Source organism: Hemicordylus capensis, chromosome 2 (genome assembly GCF_027244095.1).
Source record: "Hemicordylus capensis ecotype Gifberg chromosome 2, rHemCap1.1.pri, whole genome shotgun sequence".
NCBI lineage: Eukaryota > Metazoa > Chordata > Lepidosauria > Squamata > Cordylidae > Hemicordylus > Hemicordylus capensis.
The window spans coordinates 169,700,512-169,725,190 of record NC_069658.1 but is presented as its reverse complement, the minus strand read 5'-3'; the positions used below and the strand labels follow the sequence as shown (position 1 = coordinate 169,725,190).

The 24,679-nt window shown below is 43.4% G+C and overlaps 1 protein-coding gene across 3 annotated transcripts in view; it reads right to left on the bottom strand.

Annotated features, from left to right (window-relative positions):
* The window catches only part of GTF2E1 (general transcription factor IIE subunit 1), a 36,491-nt gene extending 11,905 nt beyond the window's left edge, over nucleotides 1-24,586 (bottom strand). The window contains exons 1-2 of one of the 3 annotated variants that reach the window (XM_053295961.1): nucleotides 23,828-24,586; nucleotides 10,923-11,380 (exon numbers count right to left, since the gene is read on the bottom strand). In XM_053295961.1, coding sequence (XP_053151936.1) covers nucleotides 10,923-11,370 — 448 coding nt within the window. In that variant the 5' untranslated portion in view covers nucleotides 11,371-11,380; nucleotides 23,828-24,586. The other 2 variants (XM_053295960.1, XM_053295962.1) reach the window with 2 other exon arrangements.
* Nucleotides 24,587-24,679: the final 93 nt, after the last annotated feature.

Sequence of the window (24,679 nt, the reverse complement as noted above, 5' to 3'; positions counted from 1 at the left end):
CGCGAGACCTTTTTAACTGACAACTTATTTTATAATAATCTCTGGTTGCTTTTAAATGACTTTTGAAAACACACCTGTTTTATCAGGCTTTTTAGTTTATAATATTTTAAAGCTTTATTTATGGGAATTTTAATCTGTTTATATGATTTTTAGGTTTTGGTTTGATTAGATTTTATATAGGGTGGTATATAAATGTGATAGATAAATAAATAAATAAATAAATAAATAAGGAAATTATATATAAGAGTACATTTATGGTCAAATTTCTCTGTGTAAACTGCCCTGAGCCATTTTTGGAAGGGCGATACAGAAATTGAATGAATGAATGCATGATTGCATGATTGAATGAATGAATGAATGAATGAATAGTATTAAGTGATATCTGACAAGTCAACTTTTCCTTTCTCCTATATATTCTGGTAATACCACAATGTTTTAATCCCCATTTTCTTCTTCCCAACCAGCATTCTTCCTTTCAAGGACCCACAAATTAATCAGAGCACAGCAAACCATCCCTGACACAATAAGATCTTGAAGTCTTATGAAGACTTATGAAGTCTTATGACTCTTATGACTGCAACAGATCACTACCAGATCACTGGTTACAGGTAAGCAACCTGTATATCTGATCTGTTGCAGCCATAAGAACGGGTAACTAACGAGCTGTCAGTCTGGAGGTGGGTGTAGTATGCTCAAGGTAAGACCCTTTTCAGCACACACCTCCCAAAGTTGGCCTGAGCCGCAGAGCAAAGGTCCAAAGTGTAATGCTTGATAAACGAATGCTCAGAGGACCAGGTAGCTGCAGTGCAGATGTCCCTGAGCCTGATACCTACCATATGGGCAGCAGAAGCTCTAGTAGAGTGGGCCCATATGGTTTTAGGAGGGTCCACTTTTTAATGTTTGTAAGCTAAGATCAGCTCCATGATCCAGTGGGAGAGTCTCTGTCATGAGATTCAGTAACTTTTCACAGTACCCTTGTAACTCCCAAAGAGATGCGTTGTCTTTCTATAGGGCTTTGTCAACTTCAAGTAGGAGAGCCCATCAGACATCCAGGGAATGTAGCGAGTGCTCCAGATGGGTCGTGGGATTCCAGAAGAAGGTAGGTAGGACAATGTCACTATTAATATGGAAGTCAGTGACTATTTTAAGTCTGAATTAAAGGTCCATGCGTAGTACTACTTTATCCTCATGAAATTTAGTATAAGGCATATCTATCTGTAAAGCAGAAGTAAAGTCGAGTCGGTGTCAACTCCTGGCGACCACAGAGTCCTGTGGTTGTCTTTGGTAGAATACAGGAGGGGTTTACCATTGCCTCCTCCCATGCAGTATGAGATGGTGCCTTTCAGCATCTTCCTATATTGCTGCTGGGCATTCAATTCACTGACACGGTGAGCTAACGTTATGGCTAACAAAAAGGCCATTTTCAGTGTCACCAATTTAGGAGGTGCCGTAGCCATGGGTTCAAATGGAGACTCCATCAGGAGAATGAGAGAGACCCTCTGCTGATCAGTGGGCTGCTGGACAGGCAGGTAAAGGTTGTTAACCCCTTGAGGAATCTTTTTGAGTGTGGGTGAGAGAAGACAGTTTTCCCATCCCATCCAGGATGGCGGGCAGAAAAAGAGGTCAGGTGGACCTTGATGGAAACATTGGCCAGATTACTTTGCTTCAGAGACGCAGGGTAAAGCAAGACTCCCCAGGAAGTGGAGGTGCAAGGTAGGAACCTGAGTTCCTGGGCATAGAGTCTGAACCGTCTCCACTTGCTATTATAGTTTACTCGAGTTGATTTCTTCTGGTTGTTTACAGGGATCCTCAACGTTGTGCCCCCAGATGTTATTCAACTCCCATAATCCCCAACCAAAGGTCACTAGGGCTTGGGATTATGGGCGTTGAAGTCCACTAACATCTGGGGGCCCAACGTTGAGGATCCCTGGTTTAGGAGAATATATGTCAAGAGCCTGTTCTCCATGTGGTCAAGTTCAGGGTCCTTAGGTTGGGATGGCGTAGCCTTCCATTTTCTTGCAGAAGAAGGTCTTCATGTTGGGGCAGATGCCTGTGTGGCAACCCCTCGACAGTCTGAGTGCCTGTTGAAACCATGGCTGCCGGGGCCACCATGGGGCAATCAAGATGCAGTTTACAGATTCTTGAAGGATTTTTACTAGTACCCTGTTCAGCAATGGGTATGGAGGAAAAATGTATAGAAATTTTTGACTCCAATTGAACTGGAAAGCATCTCCTCTGGAGCCGTGACCAATGCCTGCCCTCAAGCAGCACTGGAGACACTTCTCGTTCATGAGTGTAGCAGACAGGTCAATTTCTGGCAATGCCCCAGGCACAGAACAATGGATGGAGGTACTGAAGGTTGACCTCCCATTTGTGTTGGTACAGAAAGAGTGAGAACTCGCTGAGATGGCCCGCCAAGAAGTTATCCACCCCTTTGTTGTGGATCGCGACTAGGCCTACCTGTCTCAGTATGGCCAGTTCCAGATATGGAGGCTGAGCATACAGGGGAGCGGGAGACTGTTCCTCCCTGGCGATTCAAGTAGGCAATGGTTGTAGTGTTGTCTAGACTGATTTGGACGTGTTTCCCTGTCAAGGACAGCTGAAAATATTTGAGGGCCTGAAGCAGGAGTTCCAAGAAGTTGACGTGCATCTGGCGTTGGTTTGGAGACCATAGACCCTGAGCTTACAGAGCCTTGCAATAGGCTCCCCAGCCCCATAAGGATACATCCGTTGTCAGCCATGCCGCTGGTTGGGGAACCTGGAAGGGGACCCCAGAAAGCAGGTTGATTGGCTTTGTCCACCATTGAAGAAACACAAGGACCAGAGGTGGGGTCGTCAGCAACATCTGCGCACTGTCCACATTTGGATGAAACATGGAGAGAAACCAAAGTTGGAGGTGCCGAAGACATAGCTTGGCGAAGCACACAGTCGAGTTGTATGAAGCCATGAGTCCCAGCAGCTTTAAGCTGTGTGGGCTCTCTGTGTGGGTTGGTCCATGAATGATGATGCGGAGGAAGCGCTCCTCGGGCAGAAATGCCTTTTGCAGCTGTGCACTGAGGACCGCCCCTATGTAATCTATCTGTATTGTTGGCTCCAACCTGAACTTCGACCAGTTGACTTGAATGCCCGGATCACAAACCAGATTGTATATTTGGAGCACAATCCTTCCCCTAGGGTCACATTCTAACTATTCCTGGTGTCTCTTCTCTATCTTTGATAGTTCTGCTAAGGTCTGCTCCTCTTTCCACTCCAGGATTCTGCCTCTCCAATGATAAAAATCAACATTATCTGTTGCAATCTCTTTATCTCCCTTTTCTTCAAACCTCCCCTCCCACTTCAGTACGCCTTACTGACACTCTTATGTCCTTATCCAATCCCTCCACATTCCCTCTTGAACTTATTCCAGCCCAACAATTTGGATAGCACAAGTCAGTCATCACCTTTCACCATTCTCTGCATTTAGTTCAAAGTGTTCTCTAGGGTTGACTTAATTGGGCTTGCATATAGAACTAAATCAATACCTCTTGTATAGCCTACCTTTTAGTATCACAAGATCTTTGCTTTTATCAGGGCAGTGTATATGACCACAATTCCATGGAATAGGGATGTGCACAGAACCAGCTACTGCTGGTTCAAAGGTTGAGGGGGGACAGCTTTAAGGACTGAGGAGGATGCTCTTACATACACACAGAGAGAGAGAGAGAGAGACCGAGCTGTGTTTCCCCCACCGGTGCTGTGCTTTAAAATGGCCCCACGGGGCAGCAGTGTACCACCTTAGGTACATTTCCGAGTACTTCTGGTCCGCCATGCACTAGGTCAGCAAGGAGGTACGCCTCCGCCTCGCAGGACCATTTCAAAGCACAGCACAGGCGGGGGAAATGTGGTGGTAGTGGGAGAGCATCTTCGCCGGTCCTTAAAGCTATCCCTTGCACACCTTCAAACCGCTGGACTTTCGAACTGGTTTGGAGGTCCGCAAAACAGCTTCCAAACTGGTGCGTGCACATCTCTACCATGGAAAGCATGTGCATGCATGCATGCATGCACACATACACACACACACACACACACACACAAAATTAATCAGGTAGTAACTAGTGCAGAATTCAACTTCTTCAGAATCTCAGCTTTTTTTAAAAAAGCAAGTTTTTAGCCTTTCATAGCTGTGAAGAAATGCGTGAAAGTGTGTGGGCAATGCTTGCTGAAATCTCAGGAGCCAACAGAATAGCTGAATAACATTTCCAAGGACTGGGGGATGGGGAAGAGGCAGTGTTTTGATGCCTCCTGATGACAAAACCAGAATAGGTTATGCAAAATAGATTGGAGGATTATGCACAACAAATGGAATTATGCAAATCTGCTTAATGTGCATCTTGTATATAAGTCACAGAATTTGAATTACCTGGCATAAATTTTCTTTTTGCCCAGAGTATAGACAGCTTTGGCTGTTCTACAGTACCAGCACCAATTTTCATTAAAGGGCCATTTAGCAGGGAACAGGGCTGGGGCATAGGAAGCCCTGTAGCAGCCAGACTGCATGAGGGGTCCCCATGGCACCAAAGTCCTGCACCCCTCTGATATCAGGAAGGGGCCTGGCACTGCCTCCTCTCTGCTACCCCTCATAAGAACATCCCTGCTGGATCAGGCCCAAGGCCTATCTCTTCCATGATCCTGTTTCACACAGTGGCCTACCAGACGCCTCTGAGAAGCCCACGGGCATGAGGTGAGGCCATGCCCTCTCTCCTGCTGTGGCTCCCCTGCAACTGGTATTTAGATGCATCTTGCCTCTGAGGCTGAAGGTGGCCTATAGCCACCAGACTAGTAGCCACTGATAGGCATGTCTGCAAATTCGTCTAAGCCCCTTTTAAAGCCATCCAAGCTAGTGGTCGTCACCACATCCTGTGGCAGCTAATTCTGAAGATTAAATATGCACTGAAAAAGTACTTCATTTTGCTGGTCCTAAATTTCCTGACATTTAGTTTCATGGGATGACCCTTGGTTCTAGTGTCATGAAAGAGGGACACTAGAACCATGGCTAATTCCATGAAAATGATTGCCAGGAATTTAGGATCAGCAAAAAGATACCAACCCTCGCCTTGCCACCTCCACCACTGCCTACTCCTCCTGCCTCTGCCACCCACCTGTTACTTTGCTGCGGCGAACAGGCAGATCAGTTGTTTTTCTCTGGCGCGCAAACAAGAGATAAAGCAGCCTGTCCACCCTCTCGTCACGGCAAGAACCAACTGGGAATGGTGATGGAAGTACATGTGACGAGAGGGCAGACAGACTGCTTCCTCTCTTGTCTGCACACCAGAAAAAATCCCAACCAATCCACTCAGTCACTGCAGCAAGAGCCAGCGCAAAGTGACAGGCAGGTGGCAGAGGCAGGAGCAGTATACAGGAACCCCACATTATAATGGAGGGGAGTGAGCTCCTCAAAAGTAGGTGGCTCATCTTTTTCGGACCCATCCAGCCAATTATAGTTCTGCCCCTGAGCAGGCCACCACCACCAATCCAGCCAGCTGTTTAAACACATATTGAAACCACAAACCCTGCCCTGGAGAAACATATGTTAGAACTTGCTAACAAAGCTGCGAAAAAACACCATTTAAAAAAAATGCTGTTCACTGCCTAGACAAAAAACATTGTCCAGACGCAGTTACCTCCAAGGGACATTTTGCATTAACTTTGGATAATGCAGCACAGGTCATTCAAATAAAAAGAATCACATTCAAATAAAAAGTCTATCAATGTCCACTAGTATGAGGGCTATAAGCTGCCTCCAGCCTAAGAGGCAAGACGCCTCTCAATACCAGTTGAGGGGGAGCAACAGCAGGAGAGAGGGCATGCCTGTGGGCTTCCAAGAGGCATCTGGAGGACCACTGTTTGAAACAGGATGCTGGACTAAACAGGATGCTTGGCCCCGATAGGGATATGACCGAACCCCAGTTTGAAGTGTGGTTCGAGCACTCTGAAAGAAATAAAAAGGGAACTTTAAGAAAATGGAGAGCAGGTGCTTATCTGCTCTCCTCACCCTCTCCCTGCTGGGGTGACGCTTGTCCCCAAAAGCCCCATGCACCATCAGCATGCACATGCGTGGGCACCATCTGCGTGGTCAGCAACACCATGCTGGCCACACAAATGATGCCTGCACATGCATGGACGTCATGTGCATGCTGATGGTGCATGGCCTTTTGGGGAAGAGCGTCACCCCAGCAGGGAGGGGATGAGGAGAGCAGATAAGCACCTGGTCTCTATTTTCTTAAAGCGCAGTATGAGATGATGCCTTTCAGCATCTTCCTATATCGCTGCTGCCAGATATAGTACCAGCAGGGATTTGAACTGGCAACCTTCTGCTTGTTAGTCAAGCATTTCCCCACTGCGCCTCTCAAGGTGACAACTCGGCCCATAGGAGAATATAAAGAAGCCCACTTTGTGATACGTTTGCTAAACCCCTGGATGGTTTACTACATCAGTTTCAATGCCACTAGTTCCACAGCTCAGTCAAGGGATATATCCAGAGCATCATCAAGTCCTATTTGTGGGATGAATATCAATAATTGTGACTTGAGCATATAGACACATTTTAGAGGGTTGTCTAATCTGAAATATTTCTTAGAGAGAGGACCGACATCACCCTACCCACTTTCTTCTTAATTTGGCAGAAATTGATCTAAGAAAAAAATAGTTCAAGTTTGACAATCAATTTTAATAGGAGTGGCTATGGGATGCCTCATGGCACCAGGGTGGCCAATTTGTATACAGAAATATGTGAAAAGAATGTACTCTTCTGAATCCCACCCCCAACTTTTATCTTTACAGAAACAAAACCTCCTCACGGTGCTGCACTTTCCCCAGAGCTGAGAGGCCACTTTATGAGATATGGAGCCCTATCAAGACTCTGCCTCATCATGGAAGGCATGCACAGAGCACTAGGAAGTGTAGTTCTTCTCAGCACTTTCTCCGTGTGCACATTCCAAGCTAGTGCTGGAATGTGAGAGGGCCCCATTTCTTTTAGAGGAGTTCCACTGGCGCTTGGCAATGCACAGCACTGTGTGGTAGCAACGGTCACCTCTGTATGGTGTCAGGGGGACTGTGCACAAGCCTAAAGACATATAGCTTCACATAGGCCTAAGAAACAAGTAGTTAGGGAGTCACACATATGGTCAACAGGAGGTGCCACACTGGCTCCCAGGTCTTGCAATCAAAAACACTGTGGGAGAGAATTATTTATTCACTCCTTTCTGTGAGAGACTGCAACAGGTTCAAGTAAGTAGTATAGTACTTCAACAGAGATCTCTTGCAAGTATTTCAGGAATATGTAAGTATACATATTTTGAAACATGTTGAGAATATATTGTCTAAAAAGGTCTTTGGCACATCAGTTCTGTTTTTATGGCAGGTTTTTTACAATTATTGTCATAAAATGGTATTATTCTGTTTGTTATAACATTGCCCGGAAGATACCTTTTGGAGCCAAAATGGGCTTCTAAGAAAACATCCATAAATATTCACAAGCACCTTGAGATGTCATCTCTTCTTGTTGGTACCTTTGCATGATGAGGAACCATGTGGGTCAGAATTATGTGGCTTATATTCATTCCAGCATCAACCCATCCTGTGAACCAGACTGGCACAGGACAGAACCAAATAATTTAGCCGGCATATTTTATTTCTCCTTATGGACATCACCACATTCCCACCATCTGGTTCTAGGTCAAAGTGACTCCTACACTGTTCTAGTAACATATAATTGGGGTCAAGGACAAACCACTTTAGACATATAGTAAAATCACCATGGTACTAGCTCAGCTTATTCTGCCCGGCTCCCAGAAGCCTCCCTGTTTACAGCTGCATCTCCAGGCTTGGAGATTGCACTTTTGCTATGCTCAGGAGCTGCACCACAATGTGAGCTCCCAGTTTATGTTATACATGGGGACAAGTCGCTTAGTTGGCAGTGGACTGGTTGCCCCTAGTTGTGCAAGTAACACAAATTGCAAAGGGGATTAGCTTCACACCCCCTCTCCCTATGTGGGGGCATGGCTAAGCAGACTCCAGAACTAGCTATTGCAAGTTATCTGGCATCCAAGGTCGTTTTGGACTTAGGATGAACTCTAAAACGAGAGATAACACCTGTTGCTAATTAGTCTAGGAAGGGAAAGCAGATAAGACAAGTGCCAAGGAGAAAAACTGGGGTCCACAGAACAGGAGAGGGAAAAGAATGCAAGACCCGTGAACTAAAAAAGAGTAAAAAATGATGAATGTATAAACAACTAGCTCTCAACACACATCAAAAATATCAAACACATCTGTATAACACATATTAAAATACATGTAAAAATACAATAACAAAATACCAAGTAGAATAAAGAAATACAATGAAAAAATGAGAAACCAGTGTATGCAGGTGTCCAAACACAGTCTGAGATGTCTTCAAAAATGAGAAATTGAAAAGCACATGCAGTACAGGTGATGAGTCCTCAAATCCAAAGAGAGGGAACGATGTACTCAGTGAGGTGATGAAGATGCATGTAGATCAAATAATGAATCCTTCATATGAAGAAAGTAAGCAACCTGCTCTGCAATGACTCAGGTAACCCTGAGGCTTTAACATGCCTGGATAAATTTGATCGTATAAGAAATGCTTTTCTACTTCTGTCCTGTTCTAATGCGAACCAGCCCCTGATGAAGCTTCTGTCATGTGATTTTCCCTGGTGTGCCTTGTCTTCCACCATCTTTTATTACTAGTCATTGCAGAGCAGATTGCTTACTTTCTTTGTATAAAGGTGTAGGGAGTTGGGCCCACTGAGATACCTATCTCATGGGCATCCATCCTTTCGCTAACTCCTTCAACTCTCCTGCTTCCCACTTTGACTCCCTGGACGGATGCGAGTCTCCAATTGCCCAAGTCGGATCTTCGTGAGGATAGGTGATATAGCCATTTGCCCGGTTCCTTCAGGGCCGAATCTATCGCTTTCTCTTATTTCTGAAACTTTACACACACACACACACGCACACACACACACACAATCTTAAATTAATCTAGCCCGCCTGAGAATTTACACATAATTTGGAATGACGCTAATGTGCCTTACAATAGTCTGTTTTTAAACATATTTGCAATGCTTTCACATTATGACCACCTAGTAACTTAGTTTATTCTTTTATTATTTTTCTTCTAATAAACTCCTTTTTGTTAATTAAAACGTCTCTCTCAAGCTAATTTCTTGAGTTCAGACGCTTGCACAAATTAAAACTGCTTGGAACTGCCTCTCCTTGAGTGGAATTCCTCACATTCCCCCAAACTGCTGGGGTGCTGCCCAATCACGCCCGAGGCAGTTCCATCAACACTTGTGATGCCCTCAAACCATCTCATCTACATCATTGCACAGAAGTAGGGATGCCCTAAATGTACTGCCCACAGTCCCTGCAGTACTTCCTTACTGGCATGAAACACACCAAAGAAGACTAGCAGGCCAAGATATGCTTTCAGTTCTGTTAGATCAAGGGGCTTATATAGGAACATATGAGGCTGTCATCTACTAAGTCAGACCATTGGCCCATCTAATGCAGTATTGCCTACTTTGCAGTGGCTCTCCAGGACTTCACTTCGTGTTTTTTTTCCCCTCCCCTATTCTATGACTGTTTCACACACTGCTCCAGTGTGTTCACATATGATGTCTGCACTGGGCCAGTGACAGACTGCTTCTGGTATTGTAGACCATCTTCTGCCATTCCTGTCCATCGTGGAATCCATGATCTCAGTATCTTCACAGGCAGGTGAGAGGTTCAGCAGACTGTTCAGTGCTATGCATCCTACCACTACATCTTCTTGCTCTCTCCACCTGCAACCAAGCTCCAACTCCCCTCTTGTTGGGATGTATCTCACCAGGAGAAGTGGGAAAAGACCAAATACATAATGTTGATGGTTGATCCTTTGATGCCAGGCTTAATGAAGCTGAGATGTTGTGGGTGCTGCCCATTAGGATTTTTCTTTTTTGTGGTGGCTAGAATCCTTGCTTCTGTGAGGTCAGATGCTTCTGAATGATTTCAAACACTAAATCTGATGAAATCAGATAAATCTCGGTTCCTTTCATCTGTCCAAATTCAGGAGCATAAACCTAAACAGTACCTCAGACTATTGGCCAGACACTATCATCACTGAAGGTCAATTGAGCTTGCAAGGGAAAATAAAATTTAAGTTTCTAAAAAGAAACAGGGCATTATCTTCTATCCCAATTGACTTGACGTGTGGCAAGGATCAGAGGCGTCCTAACCTCCAGACTTTGGAGCCCTGGCCTTCAAAGAACGGGGGGGGGGGGACTCCTGCTCCCACTGTGGCGGTGATCAGGCTGCCACAGTGGGTGGTGAGCTGAGCAGTGGGTTGAGCTGAGCAGGCTGCCACAGTGGGGGGAGGCCTGCTCAGCACACTCCCCACCCCTGCACATGGCAGCTAAAATTACAGAAGAGCCGCAATTTGGCGTAGCTGGGCCTCCCAGCGGGAAACGGGTGTGTGCCTTGCAACAGCAGTCCAGGCACCAAAATCAGCTAGGTGCACCACTGGCAAGGATAGAAACTACCCCAATGGAGAAAGTCCATGCATTCCTGGGGTGGTTTTTCTCCTAAATGACTTACAGTGGAAACAGGATAGAAACTATCTCACCATAGGGAGTCCAAGGATTTTGGGGTGGTTTTCTACCCTGTGTCATATTTTTATTAATAACAAATCTCATGACTGATGAAGAGTCATACTGTTGGATATAGTGTGTGCCAAAGTGCAGGTAATGTGACAACAGGGGCATAGCCGGTTTGTTTATTTACAGACATTTATGCAACCAGTGGTAGGACTTTACCCCATAGCTCAGGATGAAGGTTAATTAGAGCAGCTTCACTTATGTCACTGATATCTTGGGGTTGCACCTTACCTGTCATAGCATCAAACAACTGATTTGCCTCCAAGTCTGTGAAGGTGCTGAAGCAAATGGGGCATCTGAAAGACGCCCGGTTGGTGGAGTCTCTTTCATCTGTCTCAATTCTCCTCCTCATATGATCTAACTTATACTTCACCACATTGACCAGTAGGCGGTAATTGATGAAATAGAAGTTGTGCCGGGTAGTCTTGCCATCTGGGGCTGTTTCTACTCTCATCCTGCATTTGATGAACTTGTCTCCTTTAAGAGTATTCAGAACAGCTCGCAGCTGCTTCCGATCAAACTTCAGCAACTCCAACATGTCCTCCTCTTTTACACATGGGTTGCGAATCAGAATATCCAGGGCCAAAGCATGTTCTGTACCATAGAAGCCACGTACCACGTACTTGGCAAGACGCTTCAGAGCAGCTGGGACTTCCTTGAGAACTTCTGGGTCTGTCATTTCAAGTATACTGCAACACAAGTACAAAGGAAGAAAATTATAAAGCTATATTCCATTGTTTGTTTTGATAACTGAAACTCTCCCTCTTTCCATCACCTGCTCCCAGTTAAAAGCTCCACAACTGCAATCTACCACTGTATATTATTTATATAGGACCATCCATGTATATGGCAGTTTACAAAGAATGATAGCATAAAATGGATAGGGAGGAGGTTTGATGTCTAGCTCATCTCTTTGGCCCTGGAGAGATGCCCTAAAGATTTTTATAGTTGCAAAAGCAGTAAAATATGGCTTCACATACTACTTTTAGCAGGCTACTTTATCTTCAGGTCAAAGTTTTCACAATTCCATGGGGAAAACTTTCTGTAGTATCATTCTATTATCTTTATCATTGTCACAAAGTTCTTAGCATCTTGAAGAACTGAAATCAGAACTTATGATATTCACAAAAACTGACGGTTACATACTTCAGAGCCCCCAAAAGTGGTTCTCCATCAGACATAATGTATAAGGGTCGTTACTTCACCATACATCAAGTCCAGTATGGAACTTCACTACTGCCAACATACATCTGTCAACTGAATTGTTACTGAGATGTTGCTAGAATAATTTGCCTCTGCAGTTTTAAATAAGTCTACAAATACATTTTGGTACACCAATGAACATGGGAAAACTATAAACTATAGCAGCTGAAAAGAGCTGCTGCGATCATGGCTATCAGACAGTAACATGTACCAACACTTCCAGTTTCCAAGCGACTTCTTCTACACGAATGTAGGAAGTGAGAAAATTTTGCGTGCTGAAATCTGGAGAAACTGCATGTGTGAACTGGCCTGCAAAAGTGCTCTTACAGGTGTACAGAGACTAGAAAAATCCATTAATTTCAAATTGTCCCCCTCAGCCTTTAGACAGACAGAATTCTGCAAAAGATGTGTGAGCAATTACGGCTTGCATAAACACTGTACAGTTTGTTCATTCATAAATAAAGGCTGTATTATTTATATGCACTTTTGTGTTAGATTATTTTAATTACCAATGGAACTAATAAAGCACAGATTGTTAGCAAAGTAACTTTTACTAGAGATATCAGTCAAGTCTATACTTAAAGCCTCACCGATTTAGAGCTCTGAACTCTATTTTACTACTCAAATATTTCTATCCCTCCCACAGAGATATTTCAGCCTTGAAGAAAAAGTTTAATAAAGAGTTCCACCTACTCCTCTGTATTTTCACTCTCCATTTATGACACTAGTCTATTCCCTTTTCCTCATCCATAACTACATCACCATATCATCTAACTTCTTCTAACAACAACTTCTCATCATCCAACACTCTCCTTAATCCTCTTCAACCTAGTTTTCATCTGTTCTGCTCTAAAAGAAATGGTCTCACTATTATGTTCGAGGAACTTTTCTTCTTGTGACGGATGTGGGGTTGTGGTGGCTATTATGTTTCCCTGGAATCCACCTTCAGTAGAGGGATGATCTGATCCTACTTTAGGAACACACTGCTTCTTCTAGGTACAGGTGAAACTTGGAAAATTAGAATATCGTGCAAAAGTCCATTAATTTCAGTAATGCAAATTAAAAGGTGAAACTGATATATGAGACAGACGCATTACATGCAAAGCGAGATAAGTCAAGCCTTAATTTGTTATAATTGTGATGATCATGGCGTACAGCTCATGAAAACCCCAAATCCACAATCCCAGAAAATTAGAATATTACATGGAACCAAGAAGACAAGGATTGAAGAATAGAACAATATCGGACCTCTGAAAAGTATACAGTGTACTGTGCTTGATTGGCCAGCAAACTCGCCTGACCTGACCCCATAGAGAATCTATGGGGCATTGCCAAGAGAAGGATGAGAGACATGAGACCAAACAATGCAGAAGAGCTGAAGGCCGCTAATGAAGTATCCTGGTCTTCCATAACACCTCATCAGTGCCACAGGCTGATAGCATCCATGCCACGCCGCATTGAGGCAGTAATTGCTGCAAAAGGGGCCCAAACCAAGTACTGAATACATATGCATGCTTATACTTTTCAGAGGTCCGATATTGTTCTATTCTACAAGCCTTGTCTTCTTGGTTCCATGTAATATTCTAATTTTCTGGGATTGTGGATTTGGGGTTTTCATGAGCTGTACGCCATGATTATCACAATTATAACAAATTAAGGCTTGACTTATCTCGCTTTGCATGTAATGCGTCATATATCATATATCAGTTTCACCTTTTAATTTGCATTACTGAAATTAATGGACTTTTGCACGATATTCTAATTTTCCGAGTTTCACCTCTAAGTCTATCACCAATTGAAAACTGATCTAGAATCAGAATCAATTTTATTACAGCCTTAAGCCAACCAGAAAGAAAACACTAGGAAAAACATACAGCAGTACAATAAATATCAATAAGAATATAAAAAATATGAAGACTGATCTAGAGTCACTAACCAAACTCAGACACTGCTTCAACAAACTCCAGAGCTGCCTTGCTTAAGACTTCCCAACACTAGGGATGTGCACAAACCTGTAACTTCAGAGGCCCTTTTAAGGGCCTCCGAACCGGTTCAAACAACCGGCTGTTCTGCTGATCTGAAGGCAGCAGGGGTGGAGGGTGTCTGACTTTAAGGGCAGGGGAGGGTGCACTTACCCCTCCCTCCGCTTTCCCCCCACTGGCGCTCCGTTTGGAAAGGTTCCTTCGGGGCGGCAGCATACCTCCTTGCCACCCTCTTTGCCCGGAAGTACCCGGTGCGTGTGTACCCATAGCTCTCTTGAGCTAAATCTGAGTTACAGAGTTCATCACACTTCTTCTCAATTTTCATTCTTCCTAGGACTCCTATCAAACTTCCTTCATCCTGCCTAACATTTGGCCTCCTGCTTTTCTGGCTCTACATTTGCCAGTGTAGGTTCACTTATTCTTGATAGCAGTGGGGGTGTGATTGGAAATTCCAGGTGTCTACTTGAACAGGTGGCTTATAATTTAATGCTGGAACTTGCTGCACATATAGAGTACACAATAGCAGTGGAAAACATACTTTTCAGATACAGCATCATGGGAAAATATGAAATTTCAGGTACCAGCCTTATGCAAAACATATCAGTGAGACAATTAGAAAGATTAGGAAAAGTAGCTCAAACAAAACAGTGTATATGGTTTAGCAGAAGTAAAAGTTTTACATAGGAAGTTGCCATATACCAAGTCAGACCATTGGTCCATCGAACTCAGCATTGTCTATACAGACTGGCAGCAGCCTCTCCAAGGTTGCAGGCAGGAATCTCTCTCAGCCTATCTTGGAGATGCCAGGGAGGGAATTTGAAACCTTCTTCCCAGAGCGGCTCCATTCCCTAAGGGGAATACCTCACAGTACTCACACACGTTTTCCAATACTACTTTGTCGTCTAAGTGGCTAATAACCATGATGACTCTTGATCTTCGTTAAGGACTTCCTTAGATGCCCAACTAGCTGGTGCTGAGCAATAATAATAAGTAAATGGTGGATTGCTTAGATGTGTGTGTTTTATATATAAAAACTTGTAGGTTCCAGACAGATCACCAAAATGAAGTTAAAAGATTCTGACCTTGCTGCACATATGTACCAGAAGTACAGTAAAGCTCCTTTCTTCTCCTGCCTCCACACTGCTTAGGAATGCCGAGGAAATTCATAAGAGGAGGAAGCAGCAGGAGCCCAGTCAGTAAGTTACCAAAGTAGAAAGTCTCTGGACTGCTTGACAGCGCAGAGGTGGAAAAGAAGTGAAGCAAGCTGAGCAAGTGGGAATAGGTGTATTGATTGGGACTAAAGGCAGGTTGGTGTGAGGGTAGATGTCTGGATGCGTCTGACTTGGGCAGGGGCGGGTGGATGAAACCATGGCTGTAGGAGCAAAACACCTTGCATGCAAGAGCTACTGACACTATTTCAGTAGGTTGCTTTTAGGCTATCAGCCTGATCCTGTTCTTTCTGACACTACAGCATTACACTCATCAAAAAGATCACATCAACCTTTCCTGCATGCAAGGGAATAATACAAATTTCCCTATACAGCAGCTTGTTCAGCCAGCCCCAGAACCTAATTCTTAGCACAATTCTAAGTATGTCTTTGGTATTAGCAATTGCTATGAAATGTTGGCTGGCAGGGTGAAGAGCTAAATGACTGTGCCTCACTTGGAAAGCACAAGATGCTGCTTCAGTTGCTTTGGCATTTATCACATGAGTGGCCGATCAAGACTTTGCGGTTGGGAACTCTGGCTGCCTGTTTTAAACAGTACTTTAATTAATACAGCTTTTCTAAAAATTTAATAATTACAAAACCAGCCTTCCACATAAATCTGACTATTCACACATTCTCCATTTCCCCAAATTGCAGACCTATACCTGACTACAAGCCTTTAAGGCTGGGCAAGGCAGCTCTCCCAACACAGAGGCACAATAGTCATAAAGGTAAAGTGTGCCGTCAAGTCAATTTCAACTCCTGGTGCCCACAGAGCCCTGTGGTTTTCTTTGGGTAGAATACAGGCAGGGTTTACCCATTGCCTCCTCCCGCTCAGTATGAGATGATGCTTTTCAGCATCTTCCTATATCGCTGCTGTCCAATATAGGTGTTTCCCATAGTCTGGGAAACATACCAGCAGGGATTAGAACCGGCAACCTTGTGCTTGTTAGTCAATTTCCACGCTGCACCAATAGCTCCTATTTATAAGTTGCAGCCATATTTCCTGGCTGTAATAAATATATAGGAGAGACGGTATTTATTGTGCGACACCATTGTTCCCTCTAAGGCGTGAGCGTGCGCTCACACGTTTTTGGATGTCCGCTCTGTTAATTTTAGATCCTGCTCAGGTTGAATCAGGAAGGAACCATTATGAATGCATCTGTGCACACACTTCCTTGATACTGCTGCCCAGAACAAAACTCATTCCACACACAGATGGAAAAAAATAGAGAGAACACTGCGCTACACTGTTAATTTTCTAGGTGGAAAACACCATCACTGCTGCTGCTCCCAGTCTAAAAAACTGCGGAATACAAAGGCACCCCAATGCTCCTCCTGATCTTCCCGTACCTTTTAAAGTTAGAAAGGTTAGTGACATTTATTCCATGTGTCAAAGAGATCATTTTTTAATCTATCTATCAAATTTATACGCCACCCAAACTAACTCTCTGAGCGGACAGGAAAAGCTGTTTTGCCCAGCATTATACAAAGGCAGTCCAGCATACCTCCTATACTAGGGATTCATTGTAAATGGTGAATGACCAACATGTTGCCAAAAGGAGGTGCTACCACTTGTATATCACCTAAGAGCCCCTAAATCAGAAGTACCTGGTGAGAGCATTTCACCTCTTGACCATAACAGAAATTTCAAAGACAGTTGACACAACTAAGATCTAATTAAAAGGTCAAGGCAACAACCTGTCACTATTGGTGACTTTACGTGAAACAGCATTTCAAACTTAAATGAGCATATGGAAATGAAGCAAAAAGCCGTTATGATGGTATCAGAGATACTGAAGTATGTACACCTATTTTTGTGCATGAACATAAGGTGCTATAAGCAAGCACTAGATACTTCTAAGTGAACTGAAATTTCACTAACAAGAGCATAGAGCATGGTTCTGGAAATTAATAGCCCAGTTCTACACAAAGTTCTCCATGCCCATGCCCAATGAAATAAATGGAATTGGGGAGGGAGAGTTGCCATGGGGACTGGGTTTGTGAGCCCCTGATTACAAGACAATTTGTTTAATATATTTGTATACCTTCCCAAACTCATGTCTCTCGGCAGTTTACAACAAGCATAAAACAAATTAAAACCTTAAACACATTTATTCACCCAAGCTTTTTAATTAGAATTGTGGTTTTAAATCACAAGACTAAGACACAGAGTCAGAGATGTGAAGGCTCTTATTTCATCAGGAAGTGCATTCCAAAGCCTCGGCCAGAGAACATCTAATAACACTAACTAACTTGGATAGATTAACTGCCTTCACTTAGAAACTAAAATACTGGTCAGAACATTTGCAAGATCTCACAGAACAGATCAGGAAAATGCTAATGGTAGTCCTAGAGTTTTGGCTCACTAATCTGCATGGGTCTGAGCTGGGAGTGAAGAAGGGGGGGGGATCAGAATTCAGGGGGTTCTGGTTCCGGCGACAGGGAGACAATTTTTTGTGTGTGAGCTCCATTCTATCTTAGCTATTTAGGTATATTTATAAATATTTCTAGCTACTGTTGCTCTTTCCTTATCAACTTAGTCAGTTGTTATGAGGAAAAGCCTGCAAAATCTAATTAGTAGCTGGTAGTTTACAGTTTAGCTTGGCTTAGTCTGAAATGGCTGAGTCAGCATTTATTTAGCCATTTGTGACTGAGGAAACTAGGAGAACAAAAAATAAAGCATCGGCTAATTACTACTCGCTAATCTCATTAATCTACCAACGTAAGAGGCCTCCTTCTATAACCCATAACAGACAAACTATAGGAAGAATTATAGGCTTGAAGGTCTTGGCTTACAGAATTGAGGAAGCGGAGGATGTAGTATGCAGTTTGGAACGGGGGCAAGACACGGCATAATAAAAGCCCTCAAGCTGGTGCAAGTGGATGATTATTCCTGACTGTTAATTAATATTTGGGAAGAAAACTGGGTATTAATAATGAGGAAGAAACAAACCAAAAAGAAACTGAATGGGAATAAGGAACAGGAGAGAGTTAAACAAGCTGCTACTAAACCAATTACAAACTCTATGCAAACCAAGTTAGAATCCTACCTCACAACACGGCTATCAATAAGTGAATCTACGGATGGAGCTTTAGACCAAAATTATAACTCACAAATAGAATTCAATTCTACTGAAAGAACTGATTTAGAAAGAAGGAGCATTTATGAGGGAGATTGGGCTTTGTCGGTGTTGGTCACTTCTCATAACATTAAATGTATCTGTGTTGGTCTGTATGTCCCTACCCAGAGTTGCCATCTCCAAACAAAGGTATTATGGGAAGAAGCTGAGTCGTAAATCTCAAGGTTAATTGATGAATACCCTAATGTTCCAATAATTATAGCTGGTGATCGTAATGCGAGATTGGGGTATGATGATGTTTCTCTTTATGGTAAATTTTCCCAGTGGCCCCCATTGGAGGACACAGAGTTTAGTCCTTAAAATCGTGTCTTTTTAGATACCATGAGCAATTTTGCAGGACTATGTTTAGCCCGTATGGCTAATAACTTGGATTTATTTCTGTTAAATGGGATAGCTCCAGGTGATTGTCCGGGTCAATACACTTTCCATCGAGGGAAACGTTTATCCACAATTGACTATACGCTTTTCATGAGAGATGTATTTGACTCAATAGATAATTTTAAAATTAGTGCTAGACCCGAAAGTGACCATAATCCCTTAACTTTAACCTATATATACGATGGACACCTTAAGACCTATAAGAATGTGTGTTTAACTCAATCTAAGGAATTGAGGGGTGGCAAAGTTAGGTGGAATTATAAACTGGATCAAGTTTTTTCTCTTTGGATCAACTCAGAGACTGGTGAAGTGGCCAGGAGGAATCTACTCAGTGTTTTAACCAAACTGGATAGAGCTATGAGGCTTTTATTTGCTCAATTAAAGCTTTAAAAACTAAATCATATCATGCCAGTTCAGAATTAAAACCTTATCACCCTAAAAAAATGTTTGATCATGAGTGTATTAGGGCTAAAAAACATCTTGTTACTCTTTCAAAGTATGCCAGTTCTAATCCCTCTGCAGACCTGGTTATAGAAATATCAAAAAAGAAAAAAGAATATAAAGCCCTTCTTAGATTAAAAAAAGGGCTGATACACAAAAGAAGTGGTCACTTCTAATAAGTGTAGTGAAGAATAAAGATTTGATGAGTTTTTGGAGACTGATTTCAATACCAAACAATAAGATATATTCCTTTCAGGTTTGCCCAATAACCCCAGAATCGTGGGAAACTCATTTTTGAGCACTTTATAGTGATATCTCCTCAAAGTGCCCTTCAAATAGGCTCATTATCATATTGGTCTCCGGTCTCTACGTATGAGATAGAGCAGTTAATCATGCAATTGAAATGCAGGAAAGCACCTGGAAACGATCATATCCCGCTGGAACTTCTGAAGCTAATCATGCAATTGAAATGCAGGAAAGCACCTGGAAACGATCATATCCCGCTGGAACTTCTGAAGCTCTATAAAGATTGGTGGGCTCCTGTGCTGGCTGCTTTTTTAACATATATCGATCAAACTGCACAATTTCCCCAGGATTGGGGAACAGCGATCGTGGTTCCAATCCATAAAAAAGGAAGAAGGTCTAACTATAGACCAATTAGCCTTTTAAATATTATAAGTAAACTCTATGCCAAGCACTTGTGTGTTAAATTATGTGCTTGGATAGTGCATACAGTGCATTATTGAGGATGAACAGGCAGGGTTTAGAACTAATAGATCTGAACCAGACCACTGTTTAATATTACAACATCTTGTGGACAAACAGGTTAAAAGGAATAAACAACCTTTGTTTGCCGCTTTTATAGACCTTAAAATGGCTTTTGATACAGTTTCTAGAAGTCATCTTTGGTCTAAATTGGCTGCTACTTCTACGGACCAAAAGCTTCTACTTTTGTTCATCAAACCGCACAAAAATTCCTATTTAAGAGTATGTTTAGATCATGCTGGTAATCTTACAAATTTAATACCCATTAGGAAAGGGGTGCGACAAGGGTGTGTATTGGCCCCTTACTTATTTAATCTTTATATTAATGATTTGATAAGGCATTTGCAGACATCTGACACTCATCCACCAAAACTAGTCAAAAAGAAAATCCCAATCCTGATGTATGCTGATGATACAGTAATTTTATCTCAAACCAGTGTTGGGCTTAAAAGAGTGTTAGATGCCTTAGCATTATATTGCAGAGAGGAGCATCTACAGATTAATTATGATAAATCTAAAATTATGTGCTTCACTAATGAAGTTTTTAAAATGTATGGATGTTAGATGGACATCAATTAGAACAGGTAAATCAAATAAAATATTTGGGGGTAATCTTTCAACAGAATGCTGGGAAATCAACACATATAAGTATGGTCGCAGAGTCGGCGAAACGTAGCATGACAGCAATCTTAAGATGTTTTAGAACTCAGGGTGCAGGTTTCATTCCAGCTGCTTTAAAGCTCTATTCTGCAAAGGGCATTCCTCAATTATTGTACAGTATTCAGTTAGGTCCATATTCAAGGTTTGATAGTCTGGAAAGAAGCCAATCAGAGTTCTTGAGGAACTTATTTGGCACTCCAAAATGTACAGAGAATGTGATTTTACGGACAGAGGCTGGCTTTTAAAAAATTGAATCTTGGGCTTGGCTTTTAATTATCTATTTTTGGTTGAAAATACATCTGCAACCAGTTAGTTTAATTCCTGAGTTTCTCTCAGCTAGTCCCCAGTCACTATGGGGTGTTACAGTAAGTAATAAACTCACCTCTCTAGGTTTAGATCCAGCTCAATTGCTGGAACTGGGTCTAGTGAATGCGAAAAGAGTAGTGAGACAACGCCTTGTTGATACTGAGATCCAAGAGAACTGGGCTGTACTTTCAGAGTTTTATAGAGTAATAAAGAACTAAGATGGACCTTTCCCCCGCAAAATATCTGTCAACTATCACTTTTTCTAAGTTTTGATGGATATTCACGAGAGTAAGGGTTAATTCCTTTCCATCTGCACTTTTAGCTGGGAGGTTTCAGGGTGTGCCTTTAGAACGACGACACTGTAGTTGCGGGTCAGGACATACAGAAACTGTTGCACATATTCTTCTTCACTGTAAATTCCATTTATACCCTTAGGGAATGTCTTATTGCTCCTTTAATATGTAAACTGGTAGATCAATCTGAAAAAATCTTGTTAAACATCTGCTCTCAGATAAAGATGCTTCAATTTCTATTTCTGTAGCTAAGTTTAGTTATATTGCCTTTAAGAGGTATAATGGGACATCATCCTAATTGCAAACTGTCCTTTACTAGTTTTTATTCTCTGTTTGGTAAAATGACCGTAAATAAAATTACAATACAATACAATCAGAATTCAGTTTTTGTGCATTGGGCGCTCAACACATTGTATTGTTCAGTCACTTATGTCTGAAGTCAGAACCACTGCCCTCCACCCAGTGTGACCAATTTTACTCAAATTATTAAAGGTTTTCCAGAGCTTTCCCATAACTCCCAGGAACATTTACTTTTTAGACCTAAAAATAAACCAGTAATAATATTTCCAAAGAGGTGAATAGGGTGGTTAGGGCACAAAAAAACAAAGACAAAAACCCCTATGCCACAGGCACAAGAACTCAAAAGGCACATCTTCCTTCAGAGCCAGTGCAAATCTTACTAAAAGGTTTTATTTATCAGATAGATAGATAGATACAGACAGACAGACAGATAAAAACTGGCTAGCCCCTGTAAATAACTGCTTGTGTAAGTAGTCCATTTACATAAATGCTGAAATATCCAGAGTGAAAACATGATAGTAGCTAACATTTTGAGGTTTTTATAGCAACAGAGTAGCTGCTTCAGTCTACAGATGTTAATTTTCACACAGAAAAACAAACGAAAAATATTTCAAAACATAGCATTAACAGTGGCTCTGTTACAGGGTGCACAAATATTTCTGCAGAGAAACTGACTGTGTAAACAGCCCTGAAACACTGAGGAAGAGTGTGTGTCTCTATTCTAACTTTCTCACCCTTCAACTGGGCTGCCTAAGCAGATAGATAAGCAAGATAATTGGTGCAGACTACCAGTGAAATGGTAGATGGATACCTTAAGCTCAGTCTTTTGTGAACACCTTCAACAGGCTAAAGTGAGTTGACGGGAGCAACAACACTGGTTTAATTACAATCAGCTTCCTTCAAGTAGGAAGGTGAGGGGCAACATCTTCGAGTTTGTATATGGGGTGCAAGTGAGAGGAGGCGAACTTTCCTTCCTCTCACATCATTACCCCAGCCCAGCTTGCCTCTGCAATCAGAGCTCAGTTGGGGAACAGGCAAGCATTTGGGCGCCAGACAGTATGCAGGAAAGGGAGGGAAAGGTTGACCTCCCTCTCACCTGCATGCCCTTTTCCATGTTAAAAATCAGATCACTCGCTTCGTATGCTAAAGTGGGGATGTGGGCAGCAGACACATCCCACAAGTGCTATCACGTCTAGCTTGGTCCGACAGCCTCTTCTGGAGATGGCAATTAGCCTGTGGCGCCCGGAGCAACTTCACCAGAGTGCAGGTGGGGGGCCTCACCTGACGGAATGCTCCTCCTCCCTGTCCTGCCCACAGAGAAGGAGGCTTAGCAAGACCACCAACCCCCCTTCTCCCTGCCACCACGCTAACCGTCTAGGGGGCAGGGAGGGCCTGGGGGGTCCAGTCACGTGAGCCCCCCCCCTGCCCCTTGACGCCATGCAGGCGACTGGCCGGCCACCTTGGAGCTCGACTGGGAAGCAGCAGCAGCAGCCGCGGGAACAGCCTTCCCGCTCCGCCGTGGCCGACTCTGCCCCCGCGCTCCAGAAGCAAGGAGGCGCTGCAGCTGCACGGCAGCCCCAGCCGGGTCTCTGAAGCCGAGGGCGGCAAGGCGGGCACGCCTCTGGCCGGTGAGGAAGCCCCACGGGCAGGGAGGGGACTCCTGAGCGAGTGAGGCGAGCAAGGAGGAAAGGGAATGCTTCTGGGAGCCCGGCTTCTCCTCCCAGCGGCCTTTGGACTGACCTGCGAGATCCCGCGATAAATTCTTCCGTCCCCACCGCTACCGGGCCCGCAAATTCTCGTCACGTCGTCGAGTCCGGGCAACAGGCACGCCGTCGGTCGCGTCGACGTCAGCGATACGCGACGTTCAGTTCAGCCAGAGTCATAGAGTTACGCGAGACAACGCCGTGAGATGCACGACATGTTGAGCCTCCGCGAGTCTCTTCTTTTCTCGTTCCCTTCTCCCCCCCACCACAATATAGTAACAAAGGCAAACGTCAGTGCTCTTTTTAATTTAGGTTTTGTTTCGTGCGATTTTTTTTTCTCTTGCTCAAGGCTTCTGCACGCAGCTAAGCATGGGATTTGAGTTGGGAGGAGGGAGTCTGAAGGGGTAATTAAAGTAGACTGACCTTTGCTGCAATCTGATGAGTGTTTTGTACGGGAAATTGCTATGCGAACCAGTCTCATTCCTCCTTCTAACCTGCAATACTAACAGTGCGCTACACGGCAGGGCTGCCATAATAAGCTGCTGTCTCAGCCATGGTCCTCTCCCACCCCATCCCCCGCACAACCAGCAATATGACGATATGATAGGCAATAAATATGGATAGGCGGTAAAAGGTGTTGTAAGCCGCCCCGAGCAGTAGTGTATTGGAGAGGCGCAGTATAAATATTTTAAATAAAGAATAAATCTTATTCTCCAATATCACACAGATTAAAATAGTGCATATAGTACTGTACCCCTATCCTCACATCCTCATGGACCGAATCCCCCTCGAGACGTTGCTGACGGCTCTTTGTAGTCGTCTTCTGCGGCAGCTTGTCCTTAAGCGTCTGAAGCAGACTATTAGTATTATTTTCCGGTTTCCGTTTATAAAAGACAGAATGATCTATCTTTAACCTGACAAGAGATGTGGTGTATTTACATGGAATAGCTGCAACTCGTTCATTTTCTATCTGGATAGGCCGTAAAAGGTGTAGTATGTGTGTGGAGGGGGAAGGATTTGAATGCAAAGCGAAGCAAGTATCTTTGTGCGCACACGAACGAAAGGGCATCGCTAACTACTTCCTCAAAGACGGAATAGAGACGGTGTTTGATTTACCGAGTGATCAAGGAGATCAGCATATATACGGACTAACCCTAATAAATAGGGACAGTTGGAGCGCACGAGATACTGACACTGGCACACCAACTTAATAAACATTTTAAAAGCTCAAAAGTGAAATCCAGTTTTTCACACCAAATAAGACCTGAGACCATGAACCCCAGTTTTCGCTACTACTGTCTTTTGTTTCTGAGTAGGCATATGCTGCTGCTGTCCAATCACAGGAACGCAAAAAAGCCTGGATTTGTTCGTTGGTTCTATGGATAGCGCTCACTTCCGCCCCCTGGAGAGGGAGACAGGAAAGAAATTAGCATCCAAATAAGCTGTCGCAGTTAAGGACAACTGGAATGTCTCTCTAGTTGTTATCTCTATGGGTAACGTGAAGTAGCCATCACAGATTTCTTACATCCATGCTTCCCGCCCCACAACATTTGGTTCCGCCCTGCTAAACCAACAACCAATAGAACAGCAATAGGAACGAGTGGCG